This window comes from Rissa tridactyla, chromosome 3 (assembly GCF_028500815.1).
Source record: "Rissa tridactyla isolate bRisTri1 chromosome 3, bRisTri1.patW.cur.20221130, whole genome shotgun sequence".
In the NCBI taxonomy this organism is placed as follows: domain Eukaryota; kingdom Metazoa; phylum Chordata; class Aves; order Charadriiformes; family Laridae; genus Rissa; species Rissa tridactyla.
In genome coordinates, this window is record NC_071468.1 from 15500794 (window position 1) to 15518379 (window position 17586).

At 35.8% G+C, this 17586-nt stretch overlaps 1 protein-coding gene across 14 annotated transcripts in view; it reads left to right on the forward strand.

The window, feature by feature from the left end:
- CDC42BPA (CDC42 binding protein kinase alpha) overlaps positions 1 to 17586 on the forward strand; it is a 189832-nt gene that overhangs the window by 105377 nt on the left and 66869 nt on the right. For 11 of the 14 annotated variants that reach the window (XM_054194340.1, XM_054194339.1, XM_054194341.1 and 8 more), the window contains exons 7-15: positions 2586 to 2679; positions 3461 to 3661; positions 4255 to 4503; positions 7846 to 7925; positions 8958 to 9124; positions 9574 to 9696; positions 13907 to 14040; positions 15760 to 16002; positions 16255 to 16365. In XM_054194340.1, the coding sequence (XP_054050315.1) occupies positions 2586 to 2679; positions 3461 to 3661; positions 4255 to 4503; positions 7846 to 7925; positions 8958 to 9124; positions 9574 to 9696; positions 13907 to 14040; positions 15760 to 16002; positions 16255 to 16365 (1402 nt within the window). The remainder of the gene's footprint in view (positions 1 to 2585; positions 2680 to 3460; positions 3662 to 4254; positions 4504 to 7845; positions 7926 to 8957; positions 9125 to 9573; positions 9697 to 13906; positions 14041 to 15759; positions 16003 to 16254; positions 16366 to 17586) is intronic. The other 3 variants (XM_054194346.1, XM_054194352.1, XM_054194348.1) reach the window with 2 other exon arrangements.

The window sequence follows — 17586 nt, forward strand, 5'->3', positions numbered from 1 at the left end:
GATAAGCCAGGGAATGTGGAGTGGGTGTGAAGAGGGAAGACCGTGCTCCGTTTAGAACAGGAGAAGAATCAGTTCTGATCGCTGAAGGAGAGTCACTAAATGTCATTCAAACAAAATCTTGGAACAAACCTCTTAATTCTACTGGAATCTAGCAACTGCAGGCTCAGTAGAGATGTGGGTTTTATGACACGTTATTTTTCCCCATAATCACCACCTTCAAACTCTTCAGTTACGCTGGCAATAATTGCTCCCTTTCCGTGTTCCCCTCTGGGGCTCACAATTTTCTTAACTTTCCCTTTGCTTATGGAGTACTCTGCTCCGCAGATGCCAGCAATTCCTGTCTTTCAAACTGTCTTTTATTAACGTAGTTCAGTTGAATTCAGAGCAGTTGTTCGTAACCCATACCTTCAGTTATAAGAGCTGTAAAGAGTTTGTATGCATTAAGTTGGTCTCTTTTTTTTTTTTCTTAACTATAAAAATTCTTCTTATTAAGTTATTACTGAGTCTCACAAACTTTGCTTTGCAAGAAATACTTGTTCCTCTGAGTGCTTTCAATGTTGTTTTGCAGGTTTGTTTTTCAACAGTGCTGACAACAGAGTGAGATTTTTCATGTTTTCTGCTGTTTTGTGAGATTGAATGGGGGAGGTTGGGATGATGATGGTGGTGATGGTGATTATTATTATTATTACTTTTATTATTATTTCTCTTGGGAATATAATAAAAGATAGAACATAGATAAATGGAGCCTCAAGGGTGACTCATGTTTTTGTTTAGTTTGAACTAGGTCCAGCTTCTAAGAGGAACTTGATTTTTAGAGGAACTTGAAGTGTTTAAAACACTTCAGTGTTTTAAACTGAAGTTATAATTCGGGAGGTCTTAATAGCACGTGTTTGCTTTTATTTAGGAACAAGTTTAAGGAATGTTTTTGGTGGGTGAATGTAAAATAAATAAAACGATCTGATCTGGAGGTTGCAATTCTTTGGAATATTCAGTGTCAGCAAAAATCAAGTGGAAGAATGTTATTTAGAGAATGGACTCAGTTAATTTTTATTATTTGCTGTGTAAAGAATTGTCCATATGCTCAGTTGCAAGGTGCAAACATATGATTTCTTAAGTAGTGGTTTTTTTTTACTTTGTAAATATTTCTGGATGTTTGAAAGGTGGCTAAAATTTGTTTTCAGCATGGGCCACAGCCTGTTTGTCTTTGGGTAACATGTTGTTTCTTCAAAAAACTTCTGTTGTTTCTGATGGTTTCTTCTGTTACTGTATTAATTGTCGCTGAGTGTATAACAGTGTGACACCTTCATGCCATTGCTTGTATAATGTTGTTCAAGGTGTGGTTCTAATTTTTTGGCCATTATAAATTCTCAGTAAACATTGTTTATAACTCAGTATCTATTTAAAAACAAACAAACAAACAACAAAAAAACCCCCCCCAACACAACAAAACCTTACTCTCACGTGCAATGTGAATATCTTAGCTTGTGAATATATTGAAATTTGCAAAGCAATTTATGACATTCATTGGTAAGTTGTTAGGGGAGTGAAGGAAAGTCAGGGCTTCGCTTGTTTTTGGTTTGTTTTAGGGGATTTGATTTTATGTCTAATAAATGGCTGTTTACTGAGCAGGTATTAATAGTATTTTATTCATACAGTTGTAAATTACCTTTTGAATATGATAGATAAGGTTAGAGTAACAACGTAATCACATTATATATTTTAAAAATGTAGCTCAATGGATATTTCTAATAACTGTACTTTAATGAAAAGGAATTTCAACATTTTAACGTTGTTTGCAAGTTGACTGAATACTGCTGTGGTAACTTGGAGAGCACAGATGCTTTCATCCTAGTCAGCTGCCTACTGGGGACATAACACTTTATCTGTATTTCAGTATATTACGTATCTCTGAAACATGAGACACACACAAAAAAAAGAGTCAAATTTGTAAAATAAGCAGTATTTATTATGTTGCCTGTTTAGAAAGATTTTTCCATGTATATTGTGACCTGAGTGGGGCAGCTGCAGAATTTGGCCAAGCAGAGCTGCAGCAGCGTGTACTATGGGTTTGTTGGTAATTTCAGCAGAAGTATGACAGATGTCCATAGTGAGCCGAGATGTTTGTACATGAGAGAAAAATGTTGATGAAAGACACTGAATTTAAACATGTGTTAATTATTTTAGGGTTTCATTGACCTTTGTTCTATAGTAAAACTTAGAGTTTGTTTTACAGCTCGAGTATAAGCGTGCATCTTTCACTTGAGAGTTCTTCATCAAAATTCTTTACATGATTTGGAAGTTTTACGTACAAAAGTTCAGAGTGAGTCAGATTCCCCTGTCTACCTGTGAGAGATGAGAGAAATTTGACCACGCAGTTCTTCCAAAAATTAAGAGGCATGATATGATTTGATCCACAGCCTGTCATGAAATGTCCCTGATGCAAATTTCGTCATATGATGAGTGATTGTGTTCCATCTATTGATCTGTTGCTGGTTTGAGTGATAAGGATGTTGCAGAGTTAATGCTTAGACTATATGTTATACAATAAATTTTTGTACTCACTCTGAAATGTGTTTTATTTGCAGGGATATTAAACCAGACAACATTTTGATGGATATGAATGGACATATTCGATTAGCAGATTTTGGTTCTTGTCTGAAACTAATGGAAGATGGAACGGTAAATTAGAAAGAGTGATATGTTCCTAAACACCTTTTCTTCAGTCCTTTGCTAGCTTCTAAAATGTGTGCTAATAAAGAGAAAAGGTGCCTTTTGTCAAATAAAATGGAGTTGTAATGGTATTGGTATGTAACTAATCTTGGCTCAAAATATGACTACACTTTGTTTGGATTTACTCTATATTAAAAGCTTTTTAGATGCACATAGTCAACTCATGAATAAATAGATAGAAGCTGCACTGTCAATGCTGAGTAGGTATTTGGTGATGAACTATGAATCTCTTGAGTTTTGATCTCTGAGCTCTAATCTTTATTGAAAATATAAGCTTTAGTATAAGCAGGATGAGATACAATTAGCATATCATCATATTTTAGTAGTATAGTTAAACTTGCACAGTATATAGGAGGTGTGACTAGAATGTAATTCCAGTCTATTAGTCATGTCTGAGTGTTACAAAGTATTTGAGTTAATATATGTGCTTACCTAATCTATAATTACTTAATCACAACTGTAAGCCAAAGAATTGACAGTTTTTTTCTTTCTCCGCTATTAAATATTTGTAAGAGTTGAGCAAAAGTACGTTATTGGGATGCCTATTAATGTAGTGCCTTGTATGCTTATGTATTTCCTTATGAATTTAGAAGCCTTTTTATCGTGTTTAGTCGTTACTGTTATAACCAGAACACTAGGCTTAAATTTATATATGCATGCACAGTGCCACAAAGAGCAGTGTCTGTAACGACGGAAGTTGATTTTAGTCCTGGAAATGTAACTTCTACAGGTCCAATCTTCAGTGGCAGTTGGAACACCAGACTACATCTCTCCAGAAATCTTGCAGGCCATGGAAGATGGAAAAGGGAAGTATGGGCCCGAGTGTGACTGGTGGTCCCTAGGCGTTTGCATGTATGAAATGCTTTACGGAGAAACGCCCTTTTATGCTGAGTCCTTGGTGGAGACCTATGGGAAAATAATGAACCACAAAGTTAGTGCACTTTCTCTTTCTGTCTGTCTCTATAAGCTAATTATTAATAAGTAATAGGGTAACTTGAAAGCTTATTAAAAAATGAGCTTTTATGTACTAATTATATTAATGTTCATGAATGTAGAACAAAAAATATGTTTCCATATAGTGAGTTTATGGTTATGGATTGCAGATGGCTTTGCTTTAGGATAAAGCAGTTTGAAACTAAAAATCTGGATTTGGAAACATGGCTGTTAGTTCACTCTCTGGGGTGAATCTTGGCTACATTACATCACTCCTTTTGTGTTACTTTCTTGTGGCGGAATCCATTGGTTGGCTTATGCAGAAGATTCTTAAACGTTCTTCCACATGGAGGTAGCTGTAGAATTCAACAGTGTATGAGAAATTTAAATATAGAAGAAAAAATAGGAGGCAAAAAAATTTCAATAGTTTCTGTCCTTTGGGGAAGTCTTTTTCCTAGAAACCTTACTGCATGTATTTAAGAACTGGAGTATTTGCACATTTCTTTTTCTACATAATAATTTTCACTAAGAAGGGTGATTTTCCAACTTTTTCATGGTAATAAACTGTTTTCTCTTATTTTAATTTTTAAGGAGAGGTTTCAGTTCCCTGCTCAAGTGACAGATGTCTCTGAAAGTGCAAAGGACCTCATCCGAAGGCTCATTTGTAGCAGAGAGCATCGACTTGGACAAAATGGAATAGAAGACTTTAAGAACCATCCATTTTTTGCTGGGATTGATTGGGACAACATTAGAAACTGTGAGGCACCTTACATCCCAGAAGTCAGCAGCCCCACTGATACTTCAAACTTTGATGTGGATGATGATTGCTTAAAAAATTCTGTAAGTATAGAATTAATGTTTTGACAAATCTGCTTCTGTAGTGTACTTTACCACAAAATATATGTAAATGGCGGTTTATTTCAGTGTGTTCACTGTGTTCTGCACAAACAACGAAGTGCTGCTTTGAAGAACTGTGGGGGGAATATATTTATAGTTTGGAGGCTGTTCCTCCAAACATACATGAGTAAGGATGACTGCAGTTCATTTTTGTAAATTCATCGTAACTTTACATGTGTTTAACTAACACGTACATCTGTTATTTGCAGTAATAAGTTCTTAGTGTTCATGTCTTACAAAGACTAAAATATTTACATGTAGATAGTCTGCAAGACACAGTATTTCTAGCAGAGCATTGTTGAGACTTGTACTAAGTTTGCATAATGCATTTTATTGTAGTGCTCTACTCTAATTGTTCATATCACTATCAGTTTCCGTTCAGCTTATTCCCACTAAAATTTTTCCAGCTTGTTTTCTGACTTGAGTTGAGTTTTGGGAAATTTGGGAGAAATGTTACAGCCATTTCTTCAGGAACAATCTCAGTGAGAAAGAAATGATTTTGCCTTTGCTTAAAAAGCTTTGCAACTATTGATTTTTAACAACCTTATGCTTTTGAACAGGAACTTTGACAGATGATAGAGGTCTTAGCATTAGAGGAATACCTTGTGTTGTCTCCTTGGAAATACTTTTTTGTGTGTGTGTTTGTTTGTTGAAACATGCAGAAACCTGCTGTTTACATGTGAGGTGAAGCATTGTCACCATTTTTGCTTTTGTTTTCTAAACTGCCTGGGCATCTCAGTTCCACTGAACTGCCTGGACCTGCAGATAAGTGATTGAACATGAACTGATATAGGCAGGATACTGCACAGTAGAACATGGAAAACACTTTGACTAGATGAAATCCTGTGGTAGATGTATGTGATGTAGAGCATTAGATCTCAGATTCCTTTCATATAGGCAAATTAAGTAAATCAGTCTGGCTGCATAGGACAACTTGCATTTTTTTCATTTTTTCCTCAGTTTTTCCTCTCTTGCATCTGATATTGCCCATCTCCTTTCACAACTGAATTATTTTTATCTTAAAACTTTTTTTATACAATCTTCAGATATCTGTTTGCACATTATTTTGTCCAGCAACAGCTCTCAGGGTTGGGTGTCAGGAATGGATGCTATGGATGCATATGTGTAGCAAGTCTTTATGAAGCTGTGTTTGTGAAGCTGAAATACCTTTTGGAGGTTATTCACACATTGTAATGTTGGCCAGTGCAGGGGGTCTTCCTTTTTAGAGCCTAATCTCCCGAGGTACTCAGAAGATGTCTGTGTGATGTGAATATTTTCCCATTGTAAAGAAACAGGAGCTGCAGGTGAAGAAAGAATGCTCCTGTGATGCGTTATTGGACTCAAATTTGAAAACAGAGTCCGATTCTTAATTTTGCTTTAGACTTGGGGGTGAAAAGCAGTGCCGTTGAACGGTTTGAAATGAACGCTAGTTTCTGGAGCTTTGTTTTCAGTTTCCTCATTTGAAACATGCAAAGGTAGTTGTTTGTTTTGTTTAATTAAGGTTTTACTTCTACCATTTCTTTTCGCATCTAGCATCTCTGAAAAAAACCTAGCCTGAGGCATTGCATGACAGAAAATATTTTGCATTTTTGCTTCAACTAGTGGACATTGTGTTTAATATTGCTTCCCCTCCAATTCTTATACGTAACTTAGAGGTGTTTTCCCCACCGTCTTTCATACATGTCTTGTGAGGAAAGTTCACATACTTGCATTACTATTACAGAAGTCAGCACCACAGATAAGCCCATGAGACTTTTTTCTTTTTTTTTTACTTTTAAATTCTTTGCAAGGTTTGAATGGCATACAGCAAATGAGGAATACCCAGTGCTGAAAATAAAAGGCAATGTTGAAAAGCCATGATTGTTATTGTTCTGCCTGAACTTGGAATGGAAAAATTATATATGCAATAATGAAAATGTAAAAGGGTGTTAAAAGTACATATAAACACAAAGGGCAAAACGGTGTTGTTCAGGCAGCCTAAGTTCTGCTGGTTTTTAGGTTTTTACTGTTTGCCTTAGTAGCCTCACTGGTAGGCATGATAGACAGATTCGGTTATAATTTTGTCACTATGATAATACAGTTGAATTTACACAAGTAGCAGGAAGTAAGTATTTTGATTTCTGCCAAAGAATCAGCAAAGAAGCAAATTCTTTTACAGAATCTTACATGGTTATCAATAGAGAGATGATATTTTAGAACCAACCTTTGGTTAGCTGTGTGGTAACTGAAAACTGTCATATGAGCTGTTAAATTCACACAATTAGGCATTTGGTCTTTTTAAAACTTATTCGTAAAGAGGGTTTTGAAACTCGAATCTATGAAATATGAAAATAAAATCTAAAGGAGAAATAAGGAGTTTGACTTTTCCTAAGCATAACGGGTAATAATTGATATTTTTGTTATCCATTAATGGAAAATTAAGGCCTTGTAATTTGGTCTTGTCCTTAGTTTCCAAAATGCCCAACAAAACGTAGACTTGATGTACTTACATAATCTAACCATGTAATTGGTGGGGGCTTGTTGGAAAAAAAGTCATTATGTTACCTTTTCTTAAAATTTAGAACCTTTTAGCACTTAGGGAGTTCCTTTTGATGACTGTTGAGGCCATCTCTAGTATAGCAACATAAACCTTGCATCTTGGGGTTAAGCAGGAAACTTTTAACAGGATGTTTAAGAATATTAGAATTTACAACGGTTCGAATAATACAGCAACAGGGTTATTTTAACCTGAGGAGAAGCTCAAAGATTTGTCTTGGTTTGTAGTTCTTTGTCTGGCAGGTAAAAGGAGCAGTGAAGGAAGAAATGGTGAAAGCACTAACAGGATTATTGTATTTCTTATTTCTACTAAATGTCTGACTGTTGTTCTCTCCAAACAGAGATAGACTGCTCAGAAGGGACACTGGTAAATCTACAGGCAGGAAGCCCTGCTGACTAAATAGCATAGAGGAGTATAGCAGGGAATAAAAGATGAGAGTCTTTGAGCTAAGAGCTTCTTGGAAAAAATAAGGAAGAAATTGGCTTTTAATATCTGTAATATTCTGCTTTTCTCCAGTGATAGCCTATTTAATTAGAAAAGCATTTCTATGTCAGCATGCTATATTTTTGTATATTGCATGCTATTATAAATAGTTTTAGGCAGTTCCATTTAATATTTGGACTGTAGGTAAGGATAACTGTGAATATAGTTAGTATGATATTATCACTAATGCTTCACATCTGGTTAAACATGAAAATCTTTAAGTCCAGTAGGATATTACTTACTCAACTGTCCTATTATTTTTCTAGGAAACAATGCCTCCACCGTCACACACTGCATTTTCTGGCCATCATTTACCATTTGTGGGTTTCACATACACAAGTAGCTGGTAAGTTAAGAGTTCCAAAGTTGTATGTAGGATAGTTACATAATATCTTAAGCTTCTGTCTCTGAAACCAACTGCAAACAGATACAAAAAAATGTGCTTTATTGAGGAAATTAGTAGGCCATAGTTTAAAATGCTGTCTGTCCAAAAGGATGAGTTCTCTGCAGGTAAAATTTACATTAATTTAAAGGTCAGCACCTGTGTTTGGAGGAGTGTTGTTGAGAAAGGTGGTTTTCAGACAATGTATAAAGTTAACTGCATATGACAAAGTTAAGGCTAGATGTGTGGACCCAGAGAGAACTTAGCTTATTAAACTTTAAGAACGGTTTTATTTCTAGTCCTTTGACACTCTTGAAGTCTAAATGGAAATTTTTTTAAAAAAACACTTTTGTTGTTACTTGGCATTAACGTAGTATTTGCCACGTTCATCTCTACTGCTAGATTAAGCAGTACCAAGGAATTCCATGTATGCTCCTTGATCATTTATGAAAATAAATAAATAATGTTTACAACCACTGAAAAACCAGGCCTGTGTTTCTGCAAACACTTGTGCTTAATGCTGGTTATGTGCTATGTCCTGTAGACTTCAAAAGGATTATTTGCAGAAGTAGTAGTAAGTGTATGTGAGTGTTCACAGAATCAGGGCCACAGCATTTCTGATATGTACACGCCCTGGTTGTCATGTGATAATTGCATACCATTTTTTAAAGTATTTGGGAAACTTGATTAATTATTTTAAAATAAACTGTTACTGTAATCTTACTAACTACATTGTTGCTTTTTGCTATCCGACTAATGTAGGCTGTCATAGTGATCATTTTTAATCAGGAGTTCATTCACTTCTACGTAGCAAAAATGCATTGAGGAGATCAGTCATGCTAGGTAAAAATGAATTCAACTTTTAATGAGCGCATACTAACAAGGTATTATTTGACTGTGTATAAATTACCTAGTAATTAACAATTTAAACAACTATTTATTGGTTGTTATACAGCCTGTTGTAAAATCCAATGCTGTTTAATTTTCCCCCCGCAGCGTGCTTTCAGACCGCAGCTGTCTAAGACTGACAGCTGGACCACCCTCCATGGATCTTGATGCCAGCATTCAAAGAACTTTGGAGGATAGTTTAGCAACAGAAGCTTATGAGAGGAGAATAAGACGCCTAGAACAGGAAAAGCTTGAACTTAGTAGAAAACTGCAAGGTATAGTAATTTAAAAAAACCCAAAACATTCAGTAACTCTTTTGACTTGCACCTTTGTGAGCTATGGTTTATACTGTGGAAAAAAATAAATATACCTCCTGGAACGCTTTCTAGCAGAAAAGAATTTTCTTCCCATTGACAAATTAAACTTCTGTTACTCTTTATGCCTGAAATATCCCATGTATGCAACTTCTTATAACATGCTAACTTTGCACGGTGCCGTGGTTACTATGGTGTAAAGATTTCATTCTTAAAATGAAAAAATCTAGGAACTTTGTTTGTCCAGCTGACAATTACTGAATAATCGGCACTTCGTAGTTGGAAATTATTAATTGTAGAATCCTCAGTGGAGGGTCTTTTGGCATGTCTTAATTTATCAGTAATATCTGTTTGACCTCCTCCACATGTCAGGCGTGTAATTTGTCCCTCTCTCTTCCATCATTTTCTAGAATCCACCCAGACAGTTCAGGCTCTGCAGTATTCAACAGTGGATGGCCCAATAACAGCAAGCAAAGATTTAGAAATTAAAAGTTTGAAAGAAGAAATTGAAAAGTTGAAGAAACAGGTAACAGGTATGCTATAAATATTCATGTAAAAACTGTAATGGGAAACAATATTTTGACAAGATTTTTTTTCCTAATGTAATGCTAGCTTTACTTTGCTTTCTAAAAGAGTCTTCCAGTCTGTTTTTACTTCTCATTTCACCCTTCGCTCTTCATTGGTAGCTCAACATTTTCTGCAAATTCAACTTGATAGTCAGTACTTCAGTAATTCCAGTTGTAGGGAAGAAGGAAGATTTCAGTGACTTCTGCTATCATTAATAGTGGTAAAGTTCCAGCAGTTTGAAACTGTGGTGTTGCTAATTTACATGGGTGGGAATCAGGCTCGACCTGAGAATCTGTGAAACCATTATCAATTTCCACTGTTACTACCTTTTTCCACCCTGCCCTTCCTCCTGCAGTGTGCTGTAAGAGCAGATGGAGCACTTCTTTAGTTATTTTTGGCAGTATCAAAAGTCACTGCAGTCCTTTCAGAAGTTATAGTCACTGTAGCATACCTTAGCATTCCTTGCTTTGTACATCTACGCACTCTGGTATGCAGTTACGTAGGTAGTAAACTAGAAGGAAGGATGGCGTTGTTTCTTTCTTATGAAAGTAAACATGAGGAGTGGAGACTTCAAGAATATTAAAACTGCTAGGCTAAAAATATTTGATGGAAGGATGATTTGTTATGATTTGAGCATCAGTTGATATTTTTCATTATCTCATTTTCTGTTGAATTTTCCTTGGAAGGGCCAAATTTGTGAGATGTGATTATATTTGTGTTCTCTCTGAAATCACAGAAGTTTATTATGTGCTGTTGCTTAATACATTGTAACTGGATGTAGAGTAAAAGCGAGTTCAAGCTGGAGATGTGGTTTTCTGAGTGTTTTCCTGGAACAGTACTTTCAGAAAAGTGTGGGTTATCTGGGTAGGGTGGGCTGTGTGCATGAAACTACAGGGATACCAACTTTTCCGAGTGGCGGGGAGTAGTGAAGGGTGTTTTCCGTGAGAGGGGACACTGTGGGCTATAAGGCTGCAGTTCCCTGAGCAGCAGAACTGACTAAACAAAACTCTGCCACCAAAATGGGTCCTGCTCACAGCTGTGTGGCCCCTCCTCTCTCTGTGAGTGCCTTGGACTCTCTCTTGACTTTAATTCACTCAATTAAAGAAAGAACAAACCACATAGATGTAGAGAATTTATTACGTATGATGTAATAAATCAATACAAAGTGGGCAATAGAAGCATATGAGGAAAGGGAGATGAGAGGGGAAAGAACCACCTCTCAGCTCTGCTGTCAATGAGCTGTCATTTCTTACAAAACTGAACCTTTATTTCCTTTCCATTTAATTCCTTTGCTTCTTAGAGTTCATGAAGATTTTATAATAACTAAAACTTTGATTATCAGGTATCTCAGTACTTTAAGTTTGAAAAGTGTTTTTGAAATCTGTACAGATAAAGAGCTGAATTTCTTTAATTAATGTCATGCTGCCTTTCTTTAGAACTGCCAAACTAGTCAAAAAGCAGACTGCTAGGTATTAAGAGACTGTTAGGTATTAGGACTAGAACCATAGAAATGGGGAGGACAAGTCTGATTCCTCTTGTCAATCCAGATAGGAAAATGCCTGCATTTTATGTGAGAGAAAAATCTGACACAAGTAGCTGTAGATGGATCTCTGTTATATGTCCATATCTTACCTGTGGGCAAGGGAAAAAAAAACCAGCAAAAAAGATTGGAGGAAACTACAAAAAAGATTTGTTCTGGTTTTATATTTGTGAAAGGACTTCATTCAGTTCCTCAAAGTGTCAGGAATGCCAGCAGCGACACCCACAGAAAGAATAACTTGAACTTATCTTCCAGGCATTTTAGTTGGTGTGTTTAGACTCTGCTGCTACGTTATGGGGCAGAAGCATGCTATGTATAAACTGGAAGGAAAAGCTGTGGGAACATTCCCCAACACAACTGATACCCCTTTTCAAATTTAAAAGAAGTCAAAGCCTGGTGAAGGCAGTTAAGATTGAGAAGGTTTTCCCTTACGTACCCATTAAGATTTTCTGCTGCATGCCACATATGTATTTGTGTATTTATTCCTAGATACAATGTATTCTTTTGGTTTTTGAGTTGGAAGTGAATAATGTGATCAAATGAGGAATATGTAGAGTTGTCTAATCCATCCCCAGTCACCACATAACTTTCCCAGTACATGCTTGAATGCCTTGTCTGGTCCACAATAAAGTCATTAGTTAGAAGACACTCATTTGTGCCTTGAGTTGTAACTAACACAAGCTAATTCAATAAAATTGAAAAAAGAGAGTGTTGTAGTTTGATTGACTTTATGTGGGGTTTTTTTTGTTAGATAGATTTTAAAACTAAATTTATGACAGAATACAGGCAGAAATCAAATGATGGTCATGTCTGAATTCTTCCAAATTTAGGGAAGCTGGTTCCAGGATTTCTGGGTGGTGTCGAAAAATATCTAAAATTCCAGATCTAGATCTGATGAACTTTAAGAAGGTTCAGGTGCAGAGCTGAACTTCATGCTTTGGACTCATCTCTTGGGCAATTAAATGTAATTTAATAACATCCTACAGTGAGTGTTTGCATATATTAGCTAAAATGTTAGCAATAACTAGGGTGATTAGATGGAAAATTACCATTTACTACACATATGTCACCAATAGCTTTTGGTTATATTCTTTAAGCTGTTTTACTGCCTCTTCTGGAGCTGTAAGAGTAAACACCTGCTTAAAAAAGTAATAAATAATGAACACAAAATTGTGTCAAATTCAGGAGTCTCACCGGGAGGACCTTAGAAAAATACAGTTTTCTTGTCAATCTAGTTTTCCAGGAAATGACAAGCTAGCATATGCTTTCAATTTTTGAGGTCAAAGTTACAATTTTTGTTCACTAAGTTACATAGGAGAAAACTTTGAGGAATCTTTAGTATTGCCAAATATGTAAAGGGCAGCAACGGAAGAAGAAAACAGAGCTGTGGAACAAAGTAGTTCATGCACGGAAGAGAGATTTATCTTGGCTCAGCAGAGCCATATATAAACTTTCTTTTTGCTGGTGACTTCAGAGTAGACTACATAAGAGAGGCAGTTAATAATTTCTGGCTTTGAGCTACATCTCTTATTTAAATGCATTCTTTTAAATTTTTAAACAAGAGTCAATGAATTGTAACGATAGCGACTATTTCTCTAGGTATAAGCTAATGGTATTCACTTGCTTATAAAATTCTCATGTTTCAGAAATTACAGCTCTTAGAATTATATGTGTTTTTATATTTTATTTCTCCAACAGCCAGTCTCTTAGGGTTGCATTTATGAAAATGTAGTAAAAGGCTCCTATTAAGGCTATAGATGGGTTCCTGTTCTGTGGGTAAATACATATGGTCTGAAGACCTGCCACAACTGGAATTAAAGGCAGAATGTCCAGTGATTTCATAGAATTTGGGATTAACCTACCTTCATATATAACTTGCTTTAAATTCCTGTTTTTAAGTGAAGGATTAAGAGTGGAAAAAAAAGCACCCACTGGCTAGAAATTTTCAGTTGTCATATTTTATAATTTCAACTTTTAATGTTGTAGCATTTGAGCGTATTTATATGACATTATTTAGCTGTGGCGTAGAATTGTACTGTCATTGTGTAACTGACAGTTGGCAAGAAACTGACTGTAATAGTTTTCCTGTATTTATAGTAGTAATAAAGCAGATCACATAAACACAAGCGGTTTTCACACTAGAAATGAGTAAAATTGTCTGAAGTTAACTTTAAGTGTATCAACAGGAGAACACTTGCCAGCTCGAGTGACCCGTTACTTTTACTATTTCTTTCTGGGGGAATTTGGGGGGAGGAGAGAGACTGTAATTACGATGTAATAAAAGATGCATTATATATTACATCACAGTGTGTAAAAGTCAAACGTATAGGTCACGTTAAACCATACATTACAGAATTATGTATAGTGCATGATGATTATAATGTGAAAAGACAAGTTGATATCGTTTTCTGTGTTGTTTTGCAGCAAGCTGTAAACTTTATTCTGTTCTGTTAAAAGCAGATAATGGCAGTTGAAACAACCTGCTCCCTATTCTAAACCAGATAAGAATTGCATTATTTTGTGATTAAATGCAAACCAGAACAAATACTGAGGGGGCTTCAGGCAGCTAGACTATGCTATTCTAGAAATACTGATTTTTTTCCTTAACATATTTAGAAGTCTGTTGCTTTTTCTAGATTCTGGTCAGCTAGAACAGCAACTTGAGGAGGCCAGCACTGCAAGACGGGAGTTGGATGATGCTTCCAGACAAATAAAGGCTTTTGAGAAACAGGTCAGAACGCTGAAGCAAGAAAGGGAAGATCTTAATAAGGTACAAGCATTTTGTCAGCAACTCTTCTAAACCCTAAAGACTATTTTATTTGTGTTCATTTTACTTGAAGTAACTTTCAAGTGTAAAATTAATGAGCAGACAACAAATGTGTAGCATGTCCTACTTTGCTTTCTGCCTCTTTTTTTGAAGACGAGGTCATTATTTAACGCGTTGTATGTATGACTGCTGGGTGGTCCTAGGTGACTGCTCCCAGATAGCGAACATCTCCATGATCCAGATTGCATGGTGGCTGCAAAGAAGGGTTTGTAGATTAAGGTGATAATGACAGTGGTTAGAAGACAGAGTAGAGAAGAACTATTCCAGACGACTAATTTAATCTGAAGTATGTGTGAGACTGTAGCACGGAAAAAATGCTGTGTTGCAGAAGTGTTTCCAGAAGAGAGATGTGAAAATATGCCGAAATATGAAAATTCAAAAGTAATTTGAAGCAACTACAGATAAAAAATACGGGGGTTTATTTCTTCTCTGTCTCCCCATTTCCTTGTTTTCTTATTTGTAGCATACTGTCTTTCATGGCTCTTTTTTGTATTTGTGGTTAAATCAACCTGTAATCAGGTGTGAAATACATTAACCTGTTTCTCATAATGATTATATTGACCCCAATTCCTTGTTTTCTTATTTATAGCATACTGCCTTTCATGGCTCTTTTGTGTATTTGCAGTCAAATCAACCTGTAGTCAGGTGTGAAATACGTTGACTGTTTCTCATAATGATTATATTGACCCAGTATTGTAGAGCCCCCACTCAATGTTGATGTGCCAGCTGTATTTAACGCTGTTTCTTTTAACCCTTAAGGCTCTTAAAACCTTGAAAGCTGCCAGTTTGTCCAAGAAAGACCATCTGTCTTCTAAAACAAGTTTTAGTGATTAGGACTTCTTTTTAACAACCTTAGAAAACTCTTTTAAATCTGTATAGATGTCAACAGTGCCAAAAATTAATTCTTCCTGCCACTCTTCTTTTCATCCTCAGACTTGCTTTTCCTTGCTTCTTTGTTCTGCTCCAGTTTGGCTGAACATCATTAAACCATTTAAACTCTCGTGGTCCCTCGTTCGTAGTGTAGTGGCACAGATCTAGGACACAGCAAGCTTTGTGAAGGTATTGTGCTGTAGAGTTATCACAGCACTAGCAGTGTTATTTCATGTGGGTTCTTTTAGAAGAATAATTATCATATATTGCTATTTATCACCACCGTGTTTTGTTGCCTGAAACTTTCTGTAATATTTGATATTATATCCAGTGTGTGGAAATCCTACTTGCCATTGCAGGTCAGTTTTCAAAACCTTCTAAGGTAGAAATTTTCATAGAACAGATTTTTCCATTCAATTAATGCAAAAACTTTTGTTAATCATTTAGCAGTTAAGTACTATTATTTTTATTCATTTAAGTAGTTCTTGAAAAACTATGCTAATGATGTTTTTAATTAAGAAAGCAAGGTGTTTTTGTATTTTAATGCAAGTGCTTGAAAGCCTTTGTGTTTAACCTATAATAATAGAGTAAATTCTGACTTAGTTTACGTTTATGCAGTTTTACTAACTTCAATAGCATAAAACCTGGCCTCTGTATTGTAGATGCAATCATGAAAAGCAATGAATATGTAGTTTCTATTCACTCTGGAGAAGGTGTTAGATGCACATCCAAAGACAGAAGTGGCCTTGCAGCTTTCTAGGTTTATTACTTAATTCTTTTTTTAAACTGTAGGAACTGGCAGAGTCTAGTGACAGATTAAAATCCCAAGCCAAAGAGCTGAAAGATGCACACAGCCAGCGGAAATTGGCAATGCAGGAGTTCTCAGAGATGAACGAGCGGCTGACAGACTTGCACTCTCAAAAACAAAAGCTTGCCCGCCAGCTCCGAGATAAGGAGGAAGAAATGGAAGTGGTGATGCAAAAAGTAGAAAGTTTAAGGCAAGAGTTACGCAGAACAGAGAGACTTAAAAAAGAAGTAAGTGGTGAGAAGACTGTTTAGACTCTGTGAAATAGTAGTTATATGTAAGGTTTTCTGACAAAGTAATTTTTTTATCTGTAAATCTTTAACTCTTTGCTTGTTGTTTCAAACAGTACTGATTTTGTTTTCTAAGAATCTGAAGTGTCCAGTTTAGTGCTGAAGATTTATCTCTTGTATTGAAAACCATCGATAGATTTTGAAAAAAATATTGAAGAATCCTACCTATTAAAAATGTATGTACTTTTGTAGCTGGAAGTCCAAGCTGAAGCCGCAGCTGCTGAGGCATCCAAAGACAGGAAATTGCGAGAGAGGAGTGAACAGTACTCTAAACAGTTGGAAAGCGAAGTAGAAGGGCTAAAGGTTAGTCTGTTTTGATATTGACACCTGCAAACTTACTAGTCAACTAGGACTTGGATCTGTTTGATTGCTTTCAGATGTAGGACAAAAGGGCATTGTCAGTTTGTCACTTCAGTTGGTGCTGAATATTAATGCCAGCATGCATCCCATTATTGTCCAGAAAAATGAGCATTTGCCTAATGCACTTCTTTTCAGGCCAGTGTGTTCACTGCTCACTGAACTATTTCTTAATACTCGATGATTTCTTACCAAGTTGCTTTTGTTATTATTTTGTTTAACTTTACCTGTTAAAAGCGTGTTTTTTAGTGTAAGATGGTTAAGTATTTGAAGATAAACCTGCAGTCTGTGCAGGTTTCTGTATAGGTGTTTTGTGTACTGTGTTGTTCCTCAGCATGTAAGTCAAAAGAAAGATGATTTCCTCCACAATAGATGTCAAGTGATGTAACCCTGAAGGAAAAGTTTTAGTGTATTCTGCCTCTCAGCCCGAAGCTGAAACATTTTTGCACAAGAACAGCATTGAGCATGAAGAGTTTTGTTTATATCGACGAGATTGCTCACACAAGTATGTGTTTTCAGGAGCAGAAATTTAAGTAAGCCAAGAATGGTAACTGTTATTTTGTTCTACGATTTAGCGTTTTATACAGTGCTCTGAAGAAATCAGACTTTCTCAAAAATTATATGAGAAGGTTCTTCGTTTACACATGAGGATTGCTGTTCATTTACAGCAAAATCCTGTTCCCAATGTTTTGTCAGTAGGATAATTCTAAACTTTTTGTGCAAAATGGCAGATTAGGCCTATTCTGGTCTTAATTTACATGAATAACAGGAGGTTTTTTTATTGTAATTCTGTGGGACATTTGTCAACATTAAGTCACTGCACAGAAAATTCAAGGGTTTTTTTGCAAACATTATTTTATTTTGCCTTCCTTTGGTAAATGAAGATAAGGAAATCCATTCAATGTGAAATTTGGATTTATAAAGCTTCTGCTGCTGTGAATTCCGATTGTTATCTGAAAATTAAGATGCATTTCTTCTGCTTTCATCAATCTTCACCATCAACAAAGAGTCTGTAAGACAGTTTAAGAGGCAAGAAGAGTTTATTTAAGATCTATTGAGAATAAACGATACTCTGATGTATAACAACAGGGCAAATTTATCAGAGAGGAAAGGGGACTTGTGGCTTTCTTAATAATATTTCACAGTACAGTAAGCACACTTTCGATC